This window comes from Leguminivora glycinivorella, chromosome 5 (genome assembly GCF_023078275.1).
Source record: "Leguminivora glycinivorella isolate SPB_JAAS2020 chromosome 5, LegGlyc_1.1, whole genome shotgun sequence".
Taxonomy (NCBI): Eukaryota; Metazoa; Arthropoda; class Insecta; order Lepidoptera; family Tortricidae; genus Leguminivora; species Leguminivora glycinivorella.
Genome location: NC_062975.1, coordinates 12,574,943 through 12,601,559, shown reverse-complemented (window position 1 = coordinate 12,601,559; position 26,617 = coordinate 12,574,943). Strand labels below are relative to the sequence as shown.

The 26,617-nt window shown below is 38.5% G+C and overlaps 2 protein-coding genes across 3 annotated transcripts in view; one reads left to right on the top strand and one right to left on the bottom strand.

Annotated features, from left to right (window-relative positions):
* Positions 1-8,947, top strand: part of LOC125226027 — a 34,086-nt gene extending 25,139 nt beyond the window's left edge. The window contains exons 5-12 of one of the 2 annotated variants that reach the window (XM_048129848.1): positions 1,351-1,463; positions 1,916-1,994; positions 2,854-2,984; positions 5,868-5,984; positions 6,341-6,486; positions 6,837-6,913; positions 7,335-7,425; positions 7,833-8,947. In XM_048129848.1, the coding sequence (XP_047985805.1) occupies positions 1,351-1,463; positions 1,916-1,994; positions 2,854-2,984; positions 5,868-5,984; positions 6,341-6,486; positions 6,837-6,913; positions 7,335-7,422 (751 nt within the window). In that variant the 3' untranslated portion in view covers positions 7,423-7,425; positions 7,833-8,947. Of the gene's footprint in view, positions 1-1,350; positions 1,464-1,915; positions 1,995-2,853; positions 2,985-5,867; positions 5,985-6,340; positions 6,487-6,836; positions 6,944-7,334; positions 7,426-7,832 lie in introns of both variants that reach the window. The other variant, XM_048129847.1, reaches the window with a different exon arrangement.
* A 1,445-nt stretch (positions 8,948-10,392) lies between these two features.
* LOC125226026 (carboxypeptidase E-like) lies at positions 10,393-25,974 on the bottom strand. The gene is given in 9 exon segments (XM_048129846.1): positions 10,393-12,431; positions 14,188-14,330; positions 16,823-16,900; positions 16,903-17,082; positions 20,161-20,315; positions 21,825-21,991; positions 23,889-24,044; positions 25,304-25,500; positions 25,584-25,974. Coding segments are annotated over 9 exon segments (1,440 nt in total). The 5' UTR covers positions 25,804-25,974; the 3' UTR covers positions 10,393-12,287.
* Between the last annotated feature and the right edge of the window lie 643 nt (positions 25,975-26,617).

Here is a 26,617-nt window from a genome sequence, read left to right as displayed (position 1 = left end):
TAGATGGCGCTGTTTCGCAGCCTGGAAGTGGCAAAATCATATTTTGTCAAAATATTTTTGTGTGTTTTTATTTTCTATAAGAACAAGTGACATGCTTCTTTTTTTAATATCATGATAATGTCAATATTATACACATTTTGGCAAAAATAAATTTGTAGGCATCATCACTCATCAGTGTAGTTAATATAGTGAGTATAATATACTTTAAAGTATCCATACTAATATTATATATTCTGTCAAACAAGTCTGTCAGTAAATAAGAACAAAGAAAACTATAGGTATCCTTTTCTCTAGCACCCTAAAGAAAAGGATGCATATAGTTTTCTTTGTTCTTATTTACTGACAAACTTGTTTGACAGAGTATAGTATTCAATACGTTGCGCCAAAAAATTGAGGTACGATTCTAGTATGAAGATTGTCAATCTAAATATATAAAAGAAGAAACTGACTGACTGACATATCAACGCACAGCCGAAGCCGCTGGTCCTAGAGACTCCAAATTTTGACACGTAGGTTCCTTAATATAAGGTGTAGAGGAGCACTAAGAAAGGATTTTTCAAAATTCACATCCTAAGGGGGTTCCAAAGTTCAACGTTTTAATTTGATTTTTGTACGCGGGTGAAGCGGACAAATAAAAAAAAAATAAAAAAAAATCATTTAATTCAGACAATACAATCCATAGTATGTTAGTTACAGAAATACTTAAATTACTATGTTAGTACTCAAACTAAGATGTTGGAAGGTCCACGTGCCTAACAAGTGCACTATCCCATCTACCTGCCACAAAGATCAGGTAAGAAGTTTCTAGAGTTTAACATGAAGTTGAAATTACTCATTATAACCCTTATAACTTTCGTTGTCTCGTAACGCGCGTACCTAACTCAACACTCAAAGTATTTAACTTTGATTGTCGTCGCAAATTGTAACGAGATAAGAATTTCTGTACATCGCTCCGCGCTCTTGAACTTTAAATACCTGTTGCGTAGAGGACAATGTAACTTTTACGCGAGTAAGGAAAACGCCGTTTCTTAACTTTTTAATTTAATTTTAAGCTAATTTTCTCTTAATGCGAACAATTTTTATTAAAACAATTACCTACACAATAAAAGAATAAAAGGCAGATACGAATAAGGCCGCTAGTATGTTAATGCAAGCGGTAAATTACAAAAAAAAAATGGTGCAAATCTGCCTACCAGAGAAAATTTAAATTTCTTTCTTTTATCTACTGACAAAATGGGTGTGTCTGAGTATATATTGCATACTTATTACAGATGCCACCTTCCATTCGGCCAGCCACCATCTATTCACCCGTAACGAATAATCTACATACGAAATGTAATTTATTTTCAGAAACGCAACCTCACTCGTGTCCCTACGAATGCTGAACGAAAGTGGCAAAAAGATTATGAACGCCGCCTTCAATCTGCCCTACACGCTGCGAGCGGAGATGAGCAAACCTGACGGTAAATAAATTATTCTAAATATTATTTTATGACTTATGACGAAATGTAGTATCTAACAAGGTGTAATAAAAATGTTTGAAATCTATTTTATTCCCCTTAGGAAAAGTAAAGAAAAATCAAACAATAACTGTAGGCTCGTCTACCTATTATGGAGGATACGCCGTCTTAAAGGACCCTGTCGGACCTATTTATGAAAGAGGCGCGTTTTTATATAGTAACCGAGAGGGGGTGGGCGGCGCTTTCAGCGGGGAGCGGGAGTGGCCATACTGTACGATACTACTCTTTATTATAATTGTATTTTTTATATCCCACTGCAAGGCATCACCTCTCCTGTTCCATAAAAAAAGTCTCTACAATTAGGTCCTAGTGACTTGATATTTTCTAATATAATAGGTGCTGGACCCATCGAACGAGTTGACAATACGAGTAAGCTTATGTGCTTTCTTTTTCAGGTGCTCACGGCATCAAAATGAAGAGTTGTTTCGCATTTAACATGAAGAACAACACCGTTGACTTGCTGGATAAGCGAGGGTAAGAGCGTTATTATTTGTTACTTTAATCAGGCCTACGTCACTTGCTCGCGGTCGCGCTTTAGGCACTGGTCCCGCGAGCTAGTAAGCTATGAGCTATATAAAAGATAAGCACCCCGTGCAAATAAAAGAGACACGGCGATGTTTATAGTTACTCGTCCAGCGGTGAGCTATCAAAATCGCCGTGTCTCTTTTATTTGCACGGGGGTGCTTATCTTTTGTTTGTTTTTATAGCCGATAGCTCATAGCTTACTAGGTCGCGGTGGGACCAGTGCCTTAAGTACCTACACTACCTACACGCTAGCCGTTCATTCGAATGAACAAGTGGCCAAGGAGCACCACGCGCCCGCCTGTGTAGTCACGTGGCACGTACCTACTAATATTCTTCTGAATTTTACGTAGTAACATATTAGTATTCGTTAAATAAAGCGTAGGTAATTGTCGTTTTGCGGGCAAGTGAAGGATCTGTTACGTTAGTAACTTATTAATAATCTGTGCTTTGATAGAGAACTTTGGTAGAGGACAATATATAATATGTATAAGTATGAAATAATATGTATAAGTATGAAGCCAGGGTGTCAAGCCAAAACGCTAATCGTAACTACGAGTATGTATAACGAATGAAACGGACTCTCCATGTCGCACTAATTTCGAAAAGTGATAAATAGAGATTATCGTTTCTATCACCAAGGTGCAAAAAAATGGCATCTTAGATGAATAATACATGATGGGGCGAAATTGAGTTCACGCTTATACCTATCGCTGAACCGCTGGAGATCGCTTGACGCCTGGAAAATATATAGCTTATTAAATCATAGTCACCATCCGAACCAAATGCTAATAGATTGTATAATTTTCAGGTGTCCAATAAAACAGCAGTCGGTAGTAGTGCGGTCAGAGAGCGGCGCGGCGGAGCTCTTCATACCCGCCATGTTCCGGTTCCCCGACTCCTCGCAGATCAACTTCCAGTGCGACATCTCTATCTGTAAAGGTACTGTAAAGGGTCTCTATTGGTCCCCATAAAGTCTTAAGTAATAATGTATCGTTTTTTTTTTTAATATTATAGTACATTCTTACACAGACGACTGAGGCCCACGGTAAGCTCAAGAACTAGGCTTGTGTTGTGGGTACTCAGACAACGATATATACAAGGTGCTCGCGAGGAACCCATATAACTTTAACGGCATATTCTTGGTCACATTTTAAGACTAAAATGTCATATAAACTTTTCTAGATTTCGTCTAGTTTCAGAGTTATTGCCAATTTAAAAAAAACATTTCCGTATTGTTACTCAGTAGAAAAGGTTTCTTAACGGCGCTGATGCGCAATTGTGGAACATAGTCTCACAGTAGTCATTGATAGATATCAAAATGTGACAAGAAAAACTTCCAAATAATTTGGTTTTTAGAAAAATAAATGAAAAAACTCATTTTAATTGCCAACTTTTTTTATGTGAAAATACGTCCAAAAAAGTAAAAAAAAAAAACAAAAAAAATTTTTTTTTTTTGAAATTTTAAAATTCATATAACATTTTTTATTTCTTTTTGCCTCAGAAACGCGTGGTTCAAGTTATGCGGGTTCCTCGCGAGCACCTTGTATAATATATAAATACTTATACATAGAAAACATCCATGACTCAAGAGGATCTGTGCTCATTATACAAATAAATGCCCTTACCGGGATTCGAACCCGGGACCGCGGTGTATCAGGCAGGGTCACTACCGACTGCGCCAGACCGGTCATCGTTTGATTTAATAATGTGATGAGATATAACTAAGGCACTGAAGGATATGAAAAGGGGAAAGTCTCCCGGTCATGATTGCCTGAGCGTTGAGCACCTGCAGTTTGCTGGCCCTCACTTGCCTAGAATCCTAGCAATGTTTTTTAACCTATGTATCGGTCACTCTTATTTACCCAATCATATGACAAAAACTATAGTGGTACCTATTGTTAAAAACAAAACTGGCGATATATCTGATGTGACGAATTACAGACCTATTTCTCTGGCAACAATCGTAGCCAGAGTACTTGATAGTTTACTTAACATGCAATTGGACAAGTGCTTGCAGCTACATGACGCACAGTTCGGCTTCCGAGCCGGCCTGTCGACGGAAAGTGCGATCATTTGTCTTAAGAACACTGTTGAGTACTATACCCGGCGTAGGACACCTATTTATGCGTGTTTTCTAGACCTTTCCAAGGCCTTTGACCTGGTAAATTACGATTTGCTATGGCAGAAGCTGGGAGAGACCAGTTTTCCTAAAGAATTAACACGCATATTTAGATACTGGTACGCCAGCCAGAGAAATAGTGTCCGATGGGGAAATGTTTTGTCAGATGAGTATGGATTAAATTGTGGAGTCAGGCAAGGCGGATTGAGCTCACCAAAATTATTTAATCTGTATGTTAACGATCTCATCGATGAGCTCAGCAGCATGCATGTCGGATGCCATGTTAACAGGGTAGCATTTAACAACATAAGCTATGCAGATGATATGGTGTTGTTGAGCCCATCGGTTGGAGGACTTCGAACCCTTATCGAAAAGTGTGAGTCATATGCTTTAAGACATAGCTTAAAATATAATGTATCGAAAAGTGAGTATATGGTTTTCAAGGCGGGAACCAAGTGCCCGTCTCATGTCCCGCCGATTCTCTTGAACGGTGAGCAGCTGAGGAGAGTAAATTCATTTAAATACCTTGGGCACTTGGTTACCGATGATTTGCGTGATGATTCTGATATCGAGAGGGAGCGAAGGGCTCTTGCTGTTAGAGCCAATATGATAGCTCGCAGGTTCAGTCGGTGCACAGCTCAAGTTAAGATTACCCTGTTCCGTGCGTACTGTACATCGCTGTATACCTGCAGCTTGTGGACAAATTTTACGCAACGCTCGCTAAATACATTGCGGGTTCAATATAATGATGCGTTCAGGGTGCTGTTGCGGCTGCCGCGGCACTGCAGCGCATCCGGCATGTTCGCGGACGCGCACGTAGATGGTTTTCACGCGACGCTGCGCAAGCGCTGCGCCGCAGTGCTCCGCAGAGTCCGCGACAGCCGCCACAGCCTCCTGAGCGTAGTGGCTGAGAGGTGGGACAGTGGCCTAATCAGGCATTGGTCCTCACTTCATTTAGGATTAGGTACTAATATAGTTATTTAAGATGTTCTTGTTATTGTTACTAACAAACTATGGACACATGTTAGTCTGAAATAAACGCATTTTATTTATTATTTAATGTGTCGTGCGTATTTTCGTTAGTCATAATTGGGTATTTCCACAGAATTAGATTTAGATAGAAGAAACAAGTTCATCTATTTGTATGGCGGCCGAGCGTGTCAAATTTTGTACTGAACTTGATACTTGCCTGTGATTTTAAATATGTCTCAGGCCCTTGAGTGTTCATAATTTTTGTGTTGTTGCAATTAAATATCACGTAACGAGGCATATTTAATGTTTTTGTTGACTTCAACTTACAAAAATCGACGCCCGAAAGCTGCAAGCTGCGATTAGAGGCGGACAACTCAGTGGATTTCACTGAGTTCATTTGACACGCTAAGTAGATACGTTTGCCTGATCTATGGTATTTATATGACATCTGTGGGTATTTCTCAGAAACGCGTAACTTTTCAGGATTGCCATAAAACAAACCTAAACTTTTTATGACTACCAGTGCCATTAATAACTTTTTTTCTGAAAACTCCCAAATAATTACATAATACGTATCCGAGATAGTGTCCAACAGAAACCAAATTGAACACAGAATCAGAATCGAAGACAGAATCGAAATCTTTGGTCGCATCGCAATATGATTTTTTTGCCGCAAGTCATGATTTTAGTAGGTATGATCTAAAACTTATGATTCTTTCATATTTTTCTAGGACCCTGTCCAGTGCAAGACTGCACCGTGGACGATGGCGTCGGCGCAGTGGGCGAGGAGGAAACCACGGTTACTGCCTCCACGGGGGTCTTCGTGCTGGACCCCAATGATAGCGCAGGTATTGGACTCTATTTACTTGTAAGGCTGCTATGCATGAGAAATGTTTATCCATTAAGATTGCGACCCCCGTTGAGAGATACTGACTCTCGAAAAATTACTGTCTTGGATGAGAGTTGAATTCACTGCCCTTACTTAGATCACTATTCCATCGCTTTGCCATACCAAGACCTCATCCATAGGCAGAGAATCTCTAGATCTTATGGGTCTGAGGGGCACGTTGCTGTTTGCGAAATTATGAAGGCAGCACGAGGGGCTAATCCTCAAATAAACTTCATACATACGACGCCATCGGTATTTTCAGCCAGCCATAACAACCATGAATACTTAAACTAATCTAACACGATTGATTAACAGTTGCAGCATTGAGCTGTTCCGACGGTAGCATCCACCCTCCGTGGCTGCTGTACCTGGCCATCGCGCTCGGAGTCATGTTCCTGGTGATGCTGCTCATCAACTGCTTCCTCTGCACCGCCATGACGTGCTCCTGTGCCAGGACTGATGTGAGTAACTCGCAGTGTAGCAGTCATACTGAGAGAGACAGTCTGAAAATGGTAATCTTTTTGATACTTACCTAACCAAGTGGGTCTTTTCTGATCCCACCCTGGGAGCTCCGAAAGCGGGTTTTATGGAAGCTAAGTCGCGTCCCGCAGTTTAGGACGGTCGTTCGTCATCGTTTGCACGTGTACGACTGCCAGTTGGCAAGTTTTATCACTACCAACACATATACAACCTCACGTTGATACCTTCCCGGTGATCAGGTACATACCGTTTGAGCGGACCGTGGTTTCGGCACCACAGTCGAGGATGTTCTTTGCTCGGATGCTCTCAGGATGTATATTTGTGTTTGCAGGTGATCGAGAAGGACCCGTCAGTGGTGGAGGACTACGACCCGTACCGCAGCTGGCACGGCAGCCAGTACGGCAGCAGGTACCCCTCCTCCACCATACACTCCGCGAGGTAACACCCATACATCACCATACTACTTTTACATTTTAACTATACATATATGTAAAAGCGACTTCCACAACTCTTAAAAGAATCATATTTGTAGTAGATATACCTATTAGCTACTTATACATAACAAAACTGAGTACCTTTTGAAAATATTGAAAAACTCAAAAAAGGACACTTACATAGGTACAGTATTCATATTATCGAGTTCAACATTCACTGGCATTCGCCTATTGCATTTCAATTCTAATCTTCTAATGGGCTAAATCACCAGCTAAAAACTAAACAGAGCAAAAAACTAAACATTGGCAAGATCACAAAAAATACCTTTAACTCTCGCAAAGGCCACGCTACTCGTTTCTCTTCTCTTTACTAATGGTTTGTTTGTTAAATTCAGGTCTGTCTCGGACAACAGCGACCACTACGCGATAGTGCAGTCCCGGCCCGGCAGTCGACACTCCGGCATGCATCGGAATAGGCATTAAAAGGTAATCTAAAGTTACTTCAATATAATTATGAAATTGGTTTATGGTTTATGGCTTTAACTTAAGTGATGAGTAGTGATGTATAAAAGCTGCAGGATATACTTTATGAACACCTGCGACTTTTTGCGCTTTACGTATTGATTGAAATAAATTGCTAGTAGGTACCTAATCAGAATTAATTTTAGCACAACATATTTAGAGGTGCCCTGTTATTGGACTGGCAATTTACCTTATATCTCAAGAATATTCTTGATTTTTTATTTAAATTTTATTGAACATGTACAAAGAAAAAATTAGGTATAAAACAATAAGCGGACTTAATGTCAAAAGGCATTCTCTACCTGTCAACCTTACGGCAGAGAGATTGTACAGCTCGATGTTTTACTAATGTTATACTTTTTTGTTTTCAGCATCAATGCAGAAATCTGCAGTTGTTTTAGAAACGAAAGATACAAGATTGGATTTTAGGGAACCATTGCCTAAAACATAGAACATTGTAATATATATTGAAATAAGTTATGTCCACTTCTAAATTTTGATTGTGAATAAGATATGAAATGTGAATTAACATGGGATAGGTTAAAAATACGAGTGGTGCTTTGAATAATATTCACAAATAACATAACAGTATGTAGACCTTAGTCTGTAACGTTACCTAAGCTAGAACATGAAGGTACTTCCGTATGTTCAAATGAATTTATCTTGTGCCATTTTGTCTCCGCGTACCTTGAACGACTTTACGATATTTGGTACATTATGACCGCAATAATTCGAATTTAATACGCAATTTTATACAACGAATCCGTCCAAAATTATCTACAGTTAAAAATAAATTAATAAATTGTATGGTTGTACTTAGAATAAGTTATACATTGAGAAATACACCAGTATAGTTAATAAATGTAATTATTAGAATTAATTTAGTATAAGGACCCGCGCCTGAGAGCTTACTCCGAACATCGAAGTTTGCAAATTATGGGCATTTTTCTGAAGTAAAACAGAAAGATGCCTATAAGTAATTTCTGAACTATTGGTGTTTGATGTAGGTAGACCTATTTAGGCGCGTGTTAAAACTGTACCACATCATACACTGTGAATTATAGTGTTAATTTACATGAGTAGTTAGTACTTCCTCAGCTGCCTAGGATATTTTAATGTGTCGTATTGCCTGTCATAGTATGAGTAACTACATAATTATATAATAAGAGTGAGTGATATTATATTAGCTAAGTATATGACATCTCTTCCTGATTTTGGGACGTATTAATTTCAAAAACATGCCCCTATTAATTTAAAACAATAGATTAAAATTTCCACGCACGGATCCGTGTCATACGAAGGGTTAAAGTTACTATGATTTTGTAAGTTACAAAATTCGGAAGAGACTTGAACAATAGCGATGTGCTCAATCCGTCTTCCTCGTGTAAATGGACCTTTGATGAATATAATGATTGAATCTCGTGTAATGTGTGCTTTATGTTTGTGTTAAACGAGAGAGAGAGTGACAATAAAATTCTTAACATTGCCAGTTTGTTTTATTCACCTGAAAACGAACGTTGTTTTTAGGGTTCCGTAGTCAACTATATTTATAGTTTCGCCATGTCTGTCTGTCCGTCCGTCCGTCCGTCCGTCCGTCCGTCCGTCCGTCCGCGGATAATCTCAGTAACCGTTAGCACTAGAAAGCTGAAATTTGGTACCAATATGTATATCAATCACGCCAACAAAGTGCAAAAATAAAAAATGGAAAAAAATGTTTTATTAGGGTACCCTCCCTACATGTAAAGTGGGGGCGGATTTTTTTTTTCATTCCAACCCCAACGTGTGATATATTGTTGGAAAGGTATTTAAAAATAAATAAGGGTTTACTAAGATCGTTTTCTGATAATATTAATATTTTCGGAAATAATCGCTCCTAAAGGAAAAAAAAGTGCGTCCCCCCCCCTCTAACTTTTGAACCATATGTTTAAAAAATATGAAAAAATCACAAAAATAGAACTTTATAAAGCCTTTCTAGGAAAATTGTTTTGAACTTGATAGGTTTAGTAGTTTTTGAGAAAAATACGGAAAACTACGGAACCCTACACTGAGCGTGGCCCGACACGCTCTTGGCCGGTTTTTTTTTTCTTATTATGTTCTAGAATAAAAGTTGTTCTTGTGATAGATAGGTACGTTTAGTTCGTTCAGAATTATACGCCACGTTAGTACTACTTCAAACTGATGAACGATTACAAGATATAGCCGGTCTAACATGTTTGTCGCTAGAAAAAAGCACTAAATTCAATTTTTCTATGGGACGATAAACATCTGTGCGTACAGTTTTTAAATCTGCCGTTTTTTTTAGTTACAGGAACAACTTGACAGACTATATACCTTAATAACTGAAGGTCAGATATGAAAGGAAATAAAATATTCATGCTCACACAAAATCTCATATTTTATTTATTCCTTAGTGTCAAACACTTGTGAATTTTACATAAATATTATTATAACCTATATGTTTACACGTTACATTTCAATAATTAACTATATTTAGAGGAATGGTAAAGTGGTCGAGTAGAGGAATGATTCGAGTTCATACATAGATCTAGGTACATACAGTTTACAATAATATAGAATAGATATAAAACGTAAAATACTAAAAATAAACATTTAAGAAAACTTTAGCTGCCAATATTTATAGATAACAAAATAAATAGTTATACAAATCTCATTATTTTCAACAAAATTATAATTATAATTATTAACCCCTTGATCACTGTTGTCAAACTACTTCATTATCGGTCGTCTTCAGGTTCCTTATTGCATGAATTAAATTTCAGATATCCAGTAGGCCTAGCACATGATGGCCGCGGGAGTATGTCGCCGCGAGATAGATGACACGTCTTTGTCTAATTGTATTAATGACTTAAGGACAGGTAGTCTATCTCGCGGCGACATACTCCCGCGGCCATCATGTGCTAGGCCTGCAGATATTACAAGCGTGCAGTATGTATATTGCCAACAGAACACTGACTGATCGTAATATCAATCAGTCAATTAGAATTTGCTCTGAACAATGAGCCGTTCTTGTAGGTGTTTTTTCTATAAAAATATTAAACCAACAATAATCAAATAGCATAACAGCAGTCTCAATAGGGCTCTTACATCCACTAAGGACCAGGTCTCGCTGGTGCACAGCATCGCGTCTATGCTCATTATAATGTGGCACGTAATATAAAATTTACGTAAAACGACATGGCGTTGACGCTTGTGCCGAACAAATGCATGGCAACAGTGAGACCCCTCTCTAACCTAACGGAGCTTTATACATAGGAGAAGGTACTTCACTGAGGACTAGAAATATTCATTACTGGTAACATGCAACAATAAACATCTAAAAACCATGTAGGCTCTAAATCTTTGTGACATTGCCAGGGTTTGCATTAAATACTCTAAAATATGACCAAAATGATCTACTGCTTACAAATGGCACTTTAGATCCTACTCTAACTGCCCAAAACTGGTATTGTTTTAAAAATATTCACTTACTTATGTTCGTGTGGTTAAATGTTGTGATATAAACTTTAAAATAATACCTAAGTAATTTTAACCCTCATATTGCCAAAAAATACTAACAAAAACTTCTAACAAAAAACATGACTTTTATGGAATGTAAATCAATTACAATACTTGACAATAAGAGGGTAAAATTGGTCCATATCTGGCTGTTGGTGTAGAATATTAAAACGTATTCGATTATATTTGCCAAATCACTTTTCTAATACAGATATCCAATAGTTCCAAAACACACGTCGCGACAAATACAGAACGAAAGCATTGAATAATTACTCAAACACAGTCATCTTCAACAAACAAAATTTTTTTTTTCACTTTTGCACGTTACTTTCACTTTTCTACAACAATGCAAATATTATAGGCTGCTCTAGCCTTGACATTAAAACTTGTAAAAAGAATGATCGTGCATAAATGCCACCGAGAGGAAACAGCATTAAGAATACCAACCATATATTATTATTGCCCTTTCCTTGAAAGTTGCCTCCTGTACTGTCCTTGTCGCGTCGCGAGATTCTGAATAACACGATCACTTTTATACCCGTCACTTGTTTCATCAGCTATTGACGAATTCTTTACAAATACATTTCGCCATCTTCAGAACTTTTCAGTCCCGCTGCGGCCGCTGCAGTAAATATCTCCCTTGAATAGGGCACATATGTGACGTTATCTGAGAAAAGGGACCTTATTGTCGATGGCGCTTACGGCGTTAAGGGCGATGTTCGTACAAATACGACGCCGAGGGATGTAAGCGCCATCGACAATAGTCCCTTTACCCAGATAACGTCACACATTTATCCTAAAAGCACTGAAATCCTACCTCGAATATAAATTCATCGATCTCAAGGTCACTATAGCAGTAACACTGACTTTAAAAGGCGAGTACCTACTTTTGATACTGTTTTTGTATAGAACGATTAAAAGACTAGTTGCAATCGCACATACAATGCAGTGCACATTCAATGTGTGAATTTCACACACTGCCAACTTAACCTGTAAGCCTGTACATCTTATTTTTACTGGATTATAATCATACAGAGGTACTACACCAGTGCTTCTGTGCTAAGCCTATACCGGTGATCCAAGTGTTATGACGGATACAAACGCGATCGTGCTACCCGAATGTGTATCATTAGTTGCATTCTCGAGCGCCAGTACATACTTGCAGGGTAGCGCGCGAAATCGCGCCTCATGCTAGCAGACTCTTTAGCACAACTTGCCTTGTCGCGCGCGAGTCCATACATCAAGCGCGACTTCAAGTATGGACTCGCGAGCGACAAGGCAAGTTGTGCTAGAGGGGCAGGTCTGTTCGTTTACTTGGCTGAATGCTTGTCTGTCTTGAGCATGGTGTTGACGACTTTCTCGTAGAGCGAGCGCTTGTAGATGCGCGGCTGGCCCTCGCGCAGCCCGCGCGGGTACGGCCCGATGCTCTCATCGTCGAACCAGCTGGTTGTGGGCTGGAAGAATTAAAAAAAAATGTTGTTCAAATTAGGGTGACAGAGCTGGTTAACCAGAGCTTCCTGAATTTCTGAGATGATCTTTTGGGGCTCTGTCTACAGCAAAAAGTGCTAGATTAAGGGGTTCACAAGTGACCCAACTCCACTATTCTGAATCTAGTGATCTCAAAAATTTTTGTTAATACACCGTGGTTTTTTTTGTTTTCCGTTAAATTCGACATGTCGCTAGGTTCGTTATCAGGAACCACCCTTTATAACACTTTTAGTTAAATTCGCAAAAAAAAAAATTTCATAGTAAACACATACATAATAAATGAATTAATTAGTGTGAGAGACCCTTAAGAATAATATTCAAGTTAGTGTCAAGTGATTGACGGCACATGTCAAAACAAATAACATTGAGAAGCGGTAAAGGCTGTCACACACTTGTTCAGTAATTATTTTTATTTTTTTAATAACTCGATAACCGTAAGAGTTAAGACGCTAGTTTCTTAGAGAAATTAATTGTATTTGATCTAAAGAACTTAAAGTTAACAGAATTCAATAAAAACAGGGTGTATAGTTTGGCAAACACAACTTGTAACTCAATAAGAAATAGGAAACTTAAATCAGTTAAATCTATCAAAGGTAGAGCTCCTACTTTAAGCTTGTTTGACGAAAGTAACCGCTTACTGAATGTAATCAAAATATTTCTTTAATTTGAGTTTTAATAGCTGTCGGTAGAGTAAAATATATACGATCATCTATGTATAGCGACAATCAATGAAATTTTCGTCTAAAAGAATTCTGTAAAAACACATACGAGCTAGTCAATATCAATATAGGAATAATCACAAAGTCGCCACTGTCTAATATCAGCTATACCCATAAAGAAACACTACCTATAGGCATTCAGTGACGCACACAACCAGTCAATTACGTCAAAAAGCTTAGGCGTAATGTGTGGGTAGGCATTCATGCGTAAATCTTGAATGTCGTGATCGTTGCTCTTAATTGAACACGATAAATGAAGTTCACTTTGGATCACAATGAACTAGCTTTTGCCCGCGGTTTCGCTCGCGTTAGAAAGAGACAAAAAGTAGCCTATGTCACTCTCCATCCCTTAAATTATCTCCACTTAAAAAACCACGTCAATTCGTCGCTCCGTTTTGCCGTGAAAGGCGGACAAACAAACAGACACACACACACTTTCATATATTATTAGTATATGGATTTATGTTATAATTGAAAAAAATAAGCCTATTCATAGGAAAATAATGGAGCTATGTTACATTGTACCATAAATTAAATATAACAAGATCATACCATCCCATACATTAAAATGCGACCGCCTAAGACCGCGCTTACACTCCACCACACATAGATGGCGCCACAAAAAAATGTCTTGTAGCTTTCGATTATACTTGTAGATGGCGTTAAGTGTCACTTTTGACATAGATTTACGGCTCGGAATTGACACTTAATGCCCATCTACAAATAATCGTTGGCAACAAGGCATTTTTTTGTGGCGCCATCTATGTGTGGTGGAGTGTAAGCGCGTTCGTAGGCGGTCGCATTTTAATGTATGGGATGGTATGATCTTGTTATATTTAATTTATGATTGTACTGTTTAACATATTAAACTTGTCTTACGAATCCTGGAAGGTTTTTTATTGTCTTGACTTATGATTACAGTTTTTCACAAATAAACTTGCAATTTTAACTTAAATTATTCTGTTACGTTTTGCGTTTCTGTTACCTAAGTACCCATGCTTACCTCTAGTTTGAAGTTGAGGATGTGCGCTTGGTTCTGGTTGTGGGGTACTGTGGCCACTCGAGACACGGAGAAGTAACCGGGGTGGCTCGCGGTGATCTCGTAGTGTCCCGGCGTTAGGAGACGATAGTAGTCTCCGAAAGCACCTGAATAAGAATTTCGTTAGTTATAATAAACGAGCTTTTGCCCGCTGCTTCGCTCGCGTTAGAAAGAGACAAAAACCGGCCAAGTGCGAGTTGTACTCGCGTTGTAAGGGTTCCGTACACTACAAGAAGGGCTTTAGCGCCTCCTTTTTAGTAGGAACTTAAGTCATTTTTGCGAGTAATCGATATTTTGAACAAAACGAAACAGAAATGAGTTTATATGTAATATTCAGACGTGCTCACACAATTTCAAGAGATTTGGTAACTCCTTGCAGCGGCAGTGAGTGAAATTCGTAATTTGAGTTTTTTTTTTTAAGTCGACTTACGCTTTACTGTAGATTTCTAATAGGTTTTCCTGTAATTTATAGATTGAAAACTATCTCGTGTATTCTTTTGAAAAGTTTACGCTTAGTAGTTTCGGAGATAATGTGGTGGGAGATGGTCATTTTTTGCCTATTTTCTTAAATAACTTGAAAATTACCTTACTAAAAATTATTAAAATATTTTTTTTTTGAAATACTTATAAAAACGTCTTTAATTTGATATATGTAACACAATATAGTTCTAGAAACTTTGATTTTTAATTTGCACTTTTACCCCCCAAAAGTGGCCCTAAAATTAAATTTTCTTAATTTAAATTACATGTCCGTCTTTGGGTCACAGGTTTACATATGCGAGCCAAATTTCAAGTTAATCGGTACAGTAGTTTCAGAGAAAATTGGCTGTGACAGACGGACAAACAGACGCACGAGTGATCCGTTTTTCCTTTTTGAGGTACGGAACCCTAAAAAGTAGCCTATGTCACTCTCCATCCCTTCAACTATTTCCACTTAAAAATCACATTAATTCGTCGCTCCGTTTTGCCGTGAAAGACGGACAGTAAATAAGAACAAAGAAAACTATATGCATGCTTTTCTTTAGGGTGCTAGAAAAAAGGTTACCTATAGTTTTCTTAGTTCTTATTTTCTTGACAGAATATATAATATTAGTATTACTGACAAACTTGTCTTGACAGAATATATAATCCCATTAGTATGCTGATACTTAAAGTCGTGGTGAGCCATTAAAGTGTAAGGGCAGAGTGCACGCTCATACTGGTCGTGCAGCGAAGCGGGGCCTGCGGCGTGCATGTCAAACAATTGAAACTCACACAAGTGTCCTGACTCGACGCTCGCGCTGCATAGGTTGAACGCTTCGCTCCAAGCGTCCACTCAGGCCTTACGCTTATAATTGTATGGAGATTGAAATTTGATTATTTTGAAGCCGCATCAAAATTGACAATTTGGAGATATCCTTACTTAATTTGGTCATAATATGAATCTTACAACTGACAAAGCGTTTGTAATTAGCAAGTTAAATCACTATTAGATTTTAAAATCAAAGAGACGAACTAAACTAAAACTGATTCATTGGCTAACTCTATTCACTTTTGCGGCTTCTCTACGGGCCCTACGAACGTAAACCTCGTAAAAGTAGGAAGCACTCAGTTACCAGTTAATTGAGTTACCGACGGAACAATCTCTCAATTAACGGCCGACAATAGCTTACATAAGTAAGCCTGTGTCATGGCATTGTCTATCCTAGTTTATAGTTGACAGCTCAATGTAGTACTGGTCATTTCATGCATTCAATAACATTGCAATCTGTATACGATTATGTACTTTCGTTCTAGTATTACGGTAGGTAATTGGATTGGAATTAGTTATGTGTCACTTTCCACAGTCCTAGGAGGTTCTGTGGCCGCTTTCTAATGCCTAATAAGATTACATCGGGGTTTTGGGAGCGGGAATGATTTACACTAGCCCAAAAATGTGAAAACGATAAAAGATAAACATTACTTTAACATTTCTAGGTACATTTGGAGCCAGTTACATAGTTAAATATATATTTCAGTAATTCAAATGACTATAAACAGAGTTACAAATACACGAATTCATTCCCGCTCTCAAAACCCCGATGTATGCTAATATAAGTACAAGTCGGAAAAATTCTTAAGAACAGCTTGTAAGCGAACTAATGTATAAGTTTTGAAACAGATCTGCAGTTTCAAGTCTTAGAATAGAACTAAGGACAAGACTTTCTTAAATGTTTATACAGTCAAGTGGAAAAATATATATCGAAAAAATCGTCTCATAAATATGGTAGGTACTACGCTCTTATTATTGTACACCAGACTAAGATGCTATGGGACATATTTTTAGTAAGATGTGTACACCCATATTTTACACTTGACTGTAAAGTAATCGTGGAGTTAGATTTTAAGAATTAATATTTAAGTAATGTGAGACTGCATGGGCCGCCGAAAGATTCTCAGGAGGAGTTAGGAAAACAGAATTCGAAAAATGTGATTTGACCCAGCCTAATTAGTAAAAGCAAGTCTCTGTACGATCATACCGATGGGAGATCGTAAATAGAACCAATCACAAAGGCGAGGAGAGTGGCATACCTAATGAATCATTCATGGTGATTAGACAAAAAGGTTGAATTAAACTCACCAGTGGTAACGTCATGTCGGATAGGCCTCGGTATCGGTCCAGTAATGTTCACAACAGAAATGATAGCGTTCTGGATAAACCGGAGTCGTCAGTCACCACGCCCTTAACCCCCGTATGCGCCTTCCACAGATAAGCCAACATGGCTTCTCTGTTCCTCTCCCATTCAGCCTCCAGCTTGTCCGCACTGGGGTACTTCTCGCATCCGAGCTCCAAGGTCACCTCGAAGGTGTTCGTGGCCAAGTAGTTGAAGTCCTGCATGCCTGAAATTTCAATTGGATTAGGTATTGAAGCGGACTAGCCACTCGTTGAATAGTAATGCCAAAGACCTATACCTCTATTCTCATTGGTAATGCTTATTTGTGATGGTTGGACGCTTCCGATTATTCGAGAACGCCTGATAGTGCCTTTCTTTTCGGCGTCTTCTAAATTCTATTTTTATACAGTGAAGATTACATACACAGGTTTTCATTGTTTCCTACGTTAAGAAAAAGAAACTTATGTAACTTAGGTATAATGTACCACATAAATATCTCACATTTAAAACATTTCATAAATTATTGATTAAAGAAATTTAAAGTTTAAGTTTATTTTAACTGACTAAGATAAAGTGTAAATAAAGTGAAGTGAGTAAATCTTAGCACAAATGAGTCTAGTTTTAGCTTCGGCAGTAGAAGATACCTAACTAAACCAGCAAAGTTATTTAATTGTCGCGATCTAAACTAATAGGTATAGGTTGGTATACTGAGTCACAAAAAGTTGTATATCGGCATGAAATAACAATATAACGTAGGTGTTCATAGATTCTCATCGACCTTGCACAAAATTCAATGTCAAACATGTGAGCTGAAGATAACTATCATTAAAAAAGTGTTTGCAAAACAACAGCGGACAATGATTCTCGAATTAGCATCACTAAACCACTTTACTCACGGCTAACGAGTTGTCGCACATAAATGTCAACTTACGATCACAGACACATCTCAGTAGATAACGAACACTAACTAATACTGTACTGTGCTACAAGGCTCTGCTTGAAGAGTTTTTACTTACCCCGAGAGAAACTTACTTTTCAAACTATTTTTAAATTGTCTGCGTTTTTGTTTGTGAAAAAATCTTAATTATACAAGTCCGTGCAAAACTTGAACTGACTATATATCAAAAAAATCCTCATAAGTAATTCCTCACATAAGTAATGTAAAATGTGTAGCCCTCGTCTAGATTTGATAGATAAAATGACAATAGACAGAAATGACATTTTGACGCTTAGACGCTTACCATAAAGACAAGATTTGCTTGTATCTTTATTGAATAAATTGACAAAGCGGCTCTATAGCAATCTATAAAGTAGGACGTTTTACTACACACTCACAAGATATGTTCCAGCAATATTAAGTCTCACACTAAGTAATCGACTTTCAGACAAATCCCGGCGGATGTGGCATCTACATTGATATATCTGTGCACCAGCACATAAATGTCAGTATCCACGTGAAGTAATTTGTTATGTGGGAACCGAGATACTTCCTGCTACAGAACTCTTTGAGAACCCTCGGTACAACTGAATGTTACTTGACAACAGCTCTTTGTCTATAGCCTTTTTGAAAACAAATTCGATAAGGAAACCACCACCATAATTATAAGTATTAGAAGATACGTAATGTTAGGCTTCATCGTAAATATATTATAATTGTAATTCTTACCATATCTCGGGACCATGGGGTCCCGGACTTTTGGGAGGCATGTGTGGGGCCGAAGCCAACAACACAGAGGCCCTTTTAGACACTTTAATCTAAAGGCAAGGGATACACGTGGCGGATACCATCCCCGAGCGCACAATATGATACATCCGGAGATGGTCCCCGCCAGGTGTAAAGACTATTTCAGTGCAGCACTTTTGTGCTGCGATGGGAACTAAGGTCATAGGCTATTGTTGTGCAAGTTGGATGGACTGGATAATGGTCTATGGGGGGAGACTATCGGACATCTGCCATGACAACTAGTCTCAAGATTGTAATTATTATTATTATTTTATTTTTATGTCTTTTCCATTTATTTTTATTATTATTGAAAGCCTATCATGTTCCACTGCTGGGCAAAGGCCTCCCCCCGCTTCTTTCACTTTTCCCTGTGTTGAGCAGTCCTCGGCCATTCTTTCAAAAAGGAGTCTAGCTCGTTCCGCCATCGCATACGTGGTCTGCCGGGTCCCCGTTTTGGCCTGGGCTGCCACTCTGTGGTAATCTTGGCCCATAGCTCATTCGGCATTCGGCAGACGTAACCAGCCCAGTCCCACTTCATCTTAGCCGCTTTCCGAGCTACGTCGACTATTTTTGTTTTGGAGCGCTAAATTTGGCGATAATAAAGCGATAATTGTAATAATGAGCTATATTCAGTAAATATTCCTTTGTGTCATTATTTTATGCATCTTTTGTTACTTTATATTCATCTTTTCATTGTTATTAGTGTTAACAATGGCATCATTCACAAGAGTATTAAGTGATCAGATTCCCTTCCTGTTTCCTGAAGTTGTCGTTATCTGAGTGACGCCAAGTTATTTTACACGCAATTATCGCAATTTAAAGTACCTTCTTCAGGTTGTACCACGCCGCACCATTGGTAACGCCGCCCTTCTTACCGAAAATGAACGTTGTTGTATATGGCGTTACCCGCAAGACGCCTAGAAATTGTGTTACACGCCATGTAACGTACCACCCTTCAGGCTGTACCACACCGCGCCGTTGGTGACGTCACCCTGCTTGCCAAAGTTGTACCTATGTTGCAGAATCGTCTTATGACCTACCTCCCTTCAGGCTGTACCAAGCCTCGCTCGTGACGCCGCCCTGCTTCCCGAAGATATAGGTGGCGGAGTTATCGTTTGTAATGTCACCCACATGACACCATGTTGCCAGATTATTATGCGTCTCATAACATACCTCCCTTCAGGCTGTACCAAGCCGCCTCATTCGTGACGCCGCCCTGCCTCCCGAAGTTATAGGTGACGGAGTTATCGTTTCTAATGTCACCCACGTGGCACCAAGTTGCCAGATTATTATGCGTCTCATAACATACCTCCCTTCAGGCTGTACCAAGCCGCCTCATTCGTGACGCCGCCCTGCCTCCCGAAGTTATAGGTGACGGAGTTATCGTTTGTAATGTCACCCACGTGGCACCAAGTTGCCAGATTATTATGCGTCTCATAACATACCTCCCTTCAGGCTGTACCAAGCCGCCTCATTCGTGACGCCGCCCTGCCTCCCGAAGTTATAGGTGACGGAGTTATCGTTTGTAATGTCACCCACGTGGCACCAAGTTGCCAGATTATTATGCGTCTCATAACATACCTCCCTTCAGGCTGTACCACGCCGCCCCGTTAGTCACGCCGCCCTGCTTGCCAAAGTTGTATGTGGCGGAGTCATCGGCGCTGGTGGCGTGGCAGCCGGAGCGGCGCGGGGACGCCATATCGGCGTGGTTGATCGCGTACGCCAGAGCCAGCTCCCTGGGAACAAATACTACGCTTACGGAAGAGGTTCCGTAGGTTTAGGGTTCCGTAGTCAACTAGGAACCCTTATAGTTTCGCCATGTCTGTCTGTCCGTCCGTCCGTCCGCGGATAATCTCAGTGACCGTTAGCACTAGAAAGCTGAAATTTGGTACCAATATGTATATCAATCACGCCGATAAAGTGGTAAAATAAAAAGTGGGAAAAAATGTTTTGTTAGGGTACCCCCCCTACATGTAAAGTGGGGACAGATTTTTTTTTCATTCCAACCCCAATACGTGTGATATATTTTTGGATAGGTATTAAAAAATGAATAAGGGTTTACTAAAATCGTTTTTTGATAATATTAATATTTTCGGAAATAATCGCTCAAAAGGAAAAAAAAGAGTGTCTCCCCCCCTCTAACTTTTGAACCATATGTTTAAAAGATATGAAAAAAATCACAAAAGTAGAACTTTATAAAGAATTTCTAGGAAAATTGTTTTGAACTTGATAGGTTCAGTAGTTTTTGAGAAAAATACGGAAAACTACGGAACCCTACACTGAGCGTGGCCCGACACGCTCTTGGCCGGTTTTTTTTTACTATCTTACGGCCTCGGCCCTGTTAAATATGTTTTTTTTTTGTAATATACCACGTCCGCTGGAAAATAAGCATACGATCCGCCTGACAAGCATCAATTAAACTTGGTATAGTATCGGAAATTTATTTGTTTCTTTCATCGTCAAACATGCGTGATTCAATTGATTAGGCTAGCTAGGGTAGTAAATTACTCTGATTGCCCAATCAAAGTCATTTTCTTAACTACTAGTTATGATGTTGTTACGTCAGGTATAACTACACGAGTAACACGCTTACTAAAACCAACTCAGTATGTAATCGGAGAGTCATTATGGCAATTGGAAAAGTTATCGCCGATACAAAATATTAGTTATTACTGCTGCTGTTCATTGAACTAGCACGCACCTAATGGATAGTTCACTATACGATTTCAACTAACCTGAAGGTATCATCGTGCGACTCTCGGCCATACAAGACTACCTTTATATATAGTACCTCTATCCGCTCTCATCATAAGTTGGCGAGTAGATCACCTTACATTGACCACAGTACTAACGAACGACACTACCATTAGAGTTCATTCCCACTATGTCGGATGTAGGATCCTGATTTTAATCGGGTGTCGCGCATCTATCCCCACATGTCGGGTTTCGGATCCGTAAGTATTTCGTTCGTTCGATGGCGGGCTGGGGTGCAGACGGCGCGGTGTCGGATCTGACACCCGACTAGTCTAAGTAGCGCCACTCCTAGGCAAGCGAGATCCGACACGATTTTGAACCCGACAAGTCAGCTGGCAAAGCGGACGACATATCTTGTCAGCTTCGACACAAAATCGGTTTCAGGAAAGTGTGAATAGCTTCATATAAAAAGTTCCGCCGCCAGAACGTCCAATTAAAATCCGGACCCGACACACGTGTGAACCAGCTCTTAGGCTCACAACTATACTAACCTGAAGGTATCATCGTCGGGGCTGGCCGAATACTCGGACACGGGCGCGCCGCTCCGGCTCTCGTCGTAAGGGTAGTTAGCGACCAGGTCGCCACCGTGCATGGCGGCGCTCAGCACGAACGGTATGGACATGATCCAGCGCATCACCGCTCGCGTCTCGGGCTCAAGCTATAACAAAATTGTAGAATGCCATTTGTAAGTTCAGTAGGGTCCTACTACCACCTGCAAGGTAAAAGCCAGGATCGCAATGGTACAGTCAACCAATTGGAACCCTAGGTCACTGTAGAACTATGTCATAGTGAGGTTATAAATCAGATTGTAAGAAATCTCTTACTGCTTGTCATTTTGATTTGACATGGTTGTAGAGTGGCCCAGGGTTCCAATTGGTTAACTGTACAGACAAAAGACTCAAAAGTATTAAAAATAGATGCGGACAGAGTGCTATGCAATGAAGCCACTTTGTCCGCAACTATGTACCTTGACTGTACTTCAATACTTTCATCTACATCTAAGTCCGCCATTTGCGATATTTAATATCGTGGAATGAATGAGGGATGGATGATAGTGGAACGGGAAGGAAGCATAAACGAATGAACGGAAGTGACTGAATGGAATATTGTTTTATTTTATAATTTTTATTTTTACATTCCTAGTAATGATATATTGAATTTTATAAATTAATTTTAATTTTTTTAATTGTAATTTTAAAACATATTGTAACATTGAATAACAATAATTGTGAATTTGTGATTTACGTGACAATAACTCTTTTAATTATATTTAGTCGTTGACATACTTTTTTATTTATATAACAATGGAATGAAGTTAATTATTATTGTTGAATGTGTAGATTTTAATTTTGTAATTTTTTTAATATTAGTTATATATTTTGTATAATTAATAAATTTAATACTTAGTTTTAAGAAACATTTGCATGTCGTCATGACGATGACTGAATACTTTTACTTGTCTACTTACACGAACATCTGTACCTTAGTTATAAGTATTCTAGCAAATAAATTTCTTTCTTTCTTTCTTCTTTCTTTCTTAATAAGTAACTAATATCACATCAAGGCCTAAAAATTCCTTTGTGCTGTGTGACATTTTTACTTTCGTACCACCATCGTTCATTCGTCATCTGTACAAAAATTGAGTGTGTTGTAAAAACAAGATGATATTCTTTCCGGACGGTACTACAACAACGCAGTCCACCGTTTGGTTTTATATGGTCTGATGACTCTGATCAGTTGATAACATAGAAGTGTTCCATGTGCCAAAACATATGGCGCGATTTTAAGTGACATTTTGCTAAAATGATAAAATGACTCTGACTAATCTAAAATATAAAGGTAGATTCCTAAATTAAATTGGTCATTCTACAGTTCTATTAGAATGAGAATATAATCTAAACTACTTATAATATTAATTTCGAAACGCAAGCACATCAACAGCCCACTTATATCCGGCAGGGCTTGTGTATCTGTCATTATCACTCTGCAATTTGCAAAGGGAAAAAATCAATAACTTCATATTGTGGGTTATCTTATCACAAAACCCTATTTGAATACAATATATACTATAGCTATTTATATATACTATGTATAAATAAATACATTATTAACAAAATGTGCAATAAATCTTAACAAAATGTATTTTGAAATAAAACTATGGAAACGGATTAAATTCATGAGTAACTATCGCGGTAATCGAAGACAATAAAATGTATTTTGTTAAGATTTATTTCTAATACCCTTAATTATGAAATTGCCCAAACAAACATGACAATAAAATTGTCCCTATTTTTTGTATTTTCCTCCTAGTAACAGAACTTAATATGACCATGACTCTTTTTTGCCAAATTAAGGGTTAAAAAAGTATCATCCTTTAACGGGCAAGACTCAAAAAAATCGTGAGTTCAAACCTCATCGCCATCCTGTAGTCCTAAAAATTCTGTACAGGAAAAAAATACAAAAAGATAGTCATACAGGGTGGTCTTTTTTGAGACCAGTGCCCCATAAAGGGTTAACAAGTTTTTAATTAATGACATGATAAAAAATTGACTTACAGGAGCAGCAAGGCGGGTGACATCTCTGAGTAAGTGGTTATTGTGGTTGATGCCCTGCCGCTCAAACTCAAATGTGATGGCGTCCAGATCAGGGAAGTTCCGGTTCAGATCCACACTGTGGTTGTTGTAGCGACCAATCAGATAATCCTTGGTGCCCTAAAATAAAGCATACTATGATGACAAATACATATTTACAAATGGGAATCTTACATAGTTTGAAGAATAATAAAAAATATTTATACTAGGTACATATTTCATATTTTAATAGGTATTACAAACTTTAGGACTATACAGGGTGGCCCATTCAAATCGGTCAGTATGGGAAAGTCTGAAACTGTAAGACATACGAAGATTTATTCTTAGGATTTTGATAAAAAGAAAAACTGCATTCATACAATTAAAAAAAAAAGTGTACCCAGCTGGGGAATCGAACCCGGTTGTTTTGAAAAAATAAACTTACACTATTTCTATTCAGATATCGTTTGTGTAGGTCTTAAGCAGTAAATATCTCTAAGAAACATAATGTCTAAAATGAATAAAATGCATTTTTTTCACACTTTAATTTATCACAGTAGGTGTTCAAAGTGACCACCGTTACAATATTCAGCAAGTTCACTTCATCTTTACAACAGTGTACAAAAATAGCTATAACACCGTTGAAGACCTAAAAGTAGCCATAGAGTCAACTTTAACGCAGATTCACCACATGAAGATACAAAATGCAATAGTAAGATCGTTACCTAGACGTGTTGAATATTGTATTGAAAAAGACGGTGGTCACTTTGAACACCTACTATGATAAATTAAAGTATGTGAAAAAAATGCATTTTATTCATTTTAGACATTATGTTTCTTAGAGATATTTACTGCTTAAGAGCCTACACAAACGATATCTGAATAGAAATAGTGTAAGTTTATTTTTTCAAAACAACCGGGTTCGATTCCCCAGCTGGGTACACTTTTTTTTTTAATTGTATGAATGCAGTTTTTCTTTTTATCAAAATCGGTGACATGGTTCCTAAGTTTTAACTTCTGATTAGCAGAAACGTCTGCAATCGATGCCCCTAGGCTTAGAATAAATCCAGAGGCCGTGAGTTCAAGTCTCACCCAAGGCAGACATTTTCCACTTTTAAATTTATGGTTCCTAAGAACAAATCTTCGTATGTCTTATAGTTTCAGACTTTCCCATACTGACCGATTTGAATGGGCCACCCTGTATAGGAGTACAACATTGTCTTGCCCGCTTATTTCTCTATAACTCATAAAGTTAGTAAAAGTGAAAGAATTATAGAGATTCATGTAAACTATCTTATGGATGAGCCCCGCTGGTTTAATTAAAATTCAGTTTATTTACGTGTAGTAACGATAAATGCTTCCCATGGGTAAATACACTCAGCAATAATGCAATAACTTACCGTGTCTGTCGACAGCTGCCATCCGTCAGGGTTCATGGAAGGCATCAGGTGGATGCGCGTGTTGTGTACCAGCGCTCGGATGCGGCGGTCGTGGCTCATGTACTGATCGCATAAATAATGGGCCAGGCCGAGCAGCAACTCGCGACCCAACACCTCATTGCCGTGGATATTGCCGATATATTTCACTTCAGGCTTATCTACACGCAAATATTGAAAAACGGTTACAGAAAATGGCCATATTAAAAATAATAAAAAATTAACACTACCCTCTAATACTCACAAGGTTGATGGATTCCTGGCTTATCCGAAAATTCAATCACGTAAAGAGGTACATTCTGTACCGACGGCTCGGTAAGAGCGTAAACTCTCGATATGTTTGGACATTTTTGATGAACTTCCTCCAATATTAGCGGTAACTCTTCATTATTATGATGTCTCCAAGTAAATTCCGCATTCACAGTTACAAACACGGCTAAACAAAACAGTATTAAAGGTGCCATTGTAATCGTTACAGTTGATTTAGCTTTATTTTGAAACAATGCACACCATGTTATTCATTCAGCTTCGAGATATCGCAGTATCGATCGATTTCCCGCCTACGTATAAACTCGCGAACGACAACACCCTACAACGACTCGCTAACTGACTGGACTGGACTGGAGCTTATGAATGAAGTGAAGTTCATGAAGTTGGTCGATAACGTTGACGTAATTTTGTGACGTATGTGGCGCTTGACGGCCAATTGACCAATCACGTGAAAGCTTTCATTTTAAAGCTATTCAAGTCATTACTAGAACAGCCGTAATAAAATCAAACAAAAACCTAAATAGTAAAAAGACAACCTTACCTCAAATAATTTCAATTTGTCAATATGACTGCGCGAAAGCGCGAAATTCTAATTTGGAAAACAACTCAATTAATAATTTTGATTCGTTCTTCGTTATAAATGTCGTTATTTAGGATCTCTTGTTGGAATCCATACTAATATTATAAATGGGAAAGTGTGTGTGTGTCTGTTTGTTTGTCCGTCTTTCACGGCAAAACGGAGCGACGAATTGTCGTGTTTTATTAAGTGGAGATAGTTGAAGGGATGCAGAGTGACATAGGCTACTTTTTGTCTCTTTCTAACGCGGGCAAAGCCACGGGCAAAAGCTAGTATTAAATATTTCGAAAAAAAGTTGTAAGCAGAATGGGTTTATCATCGACTAGAACAAGATTCTTCGTGCTCGCACGCGCTCCTGCTGTTAGTATTTTATTTTGTTACCTTATTGTCCGCTAGATGTCACTGTTCCAAGTAGTGAAAACCCAAAATCA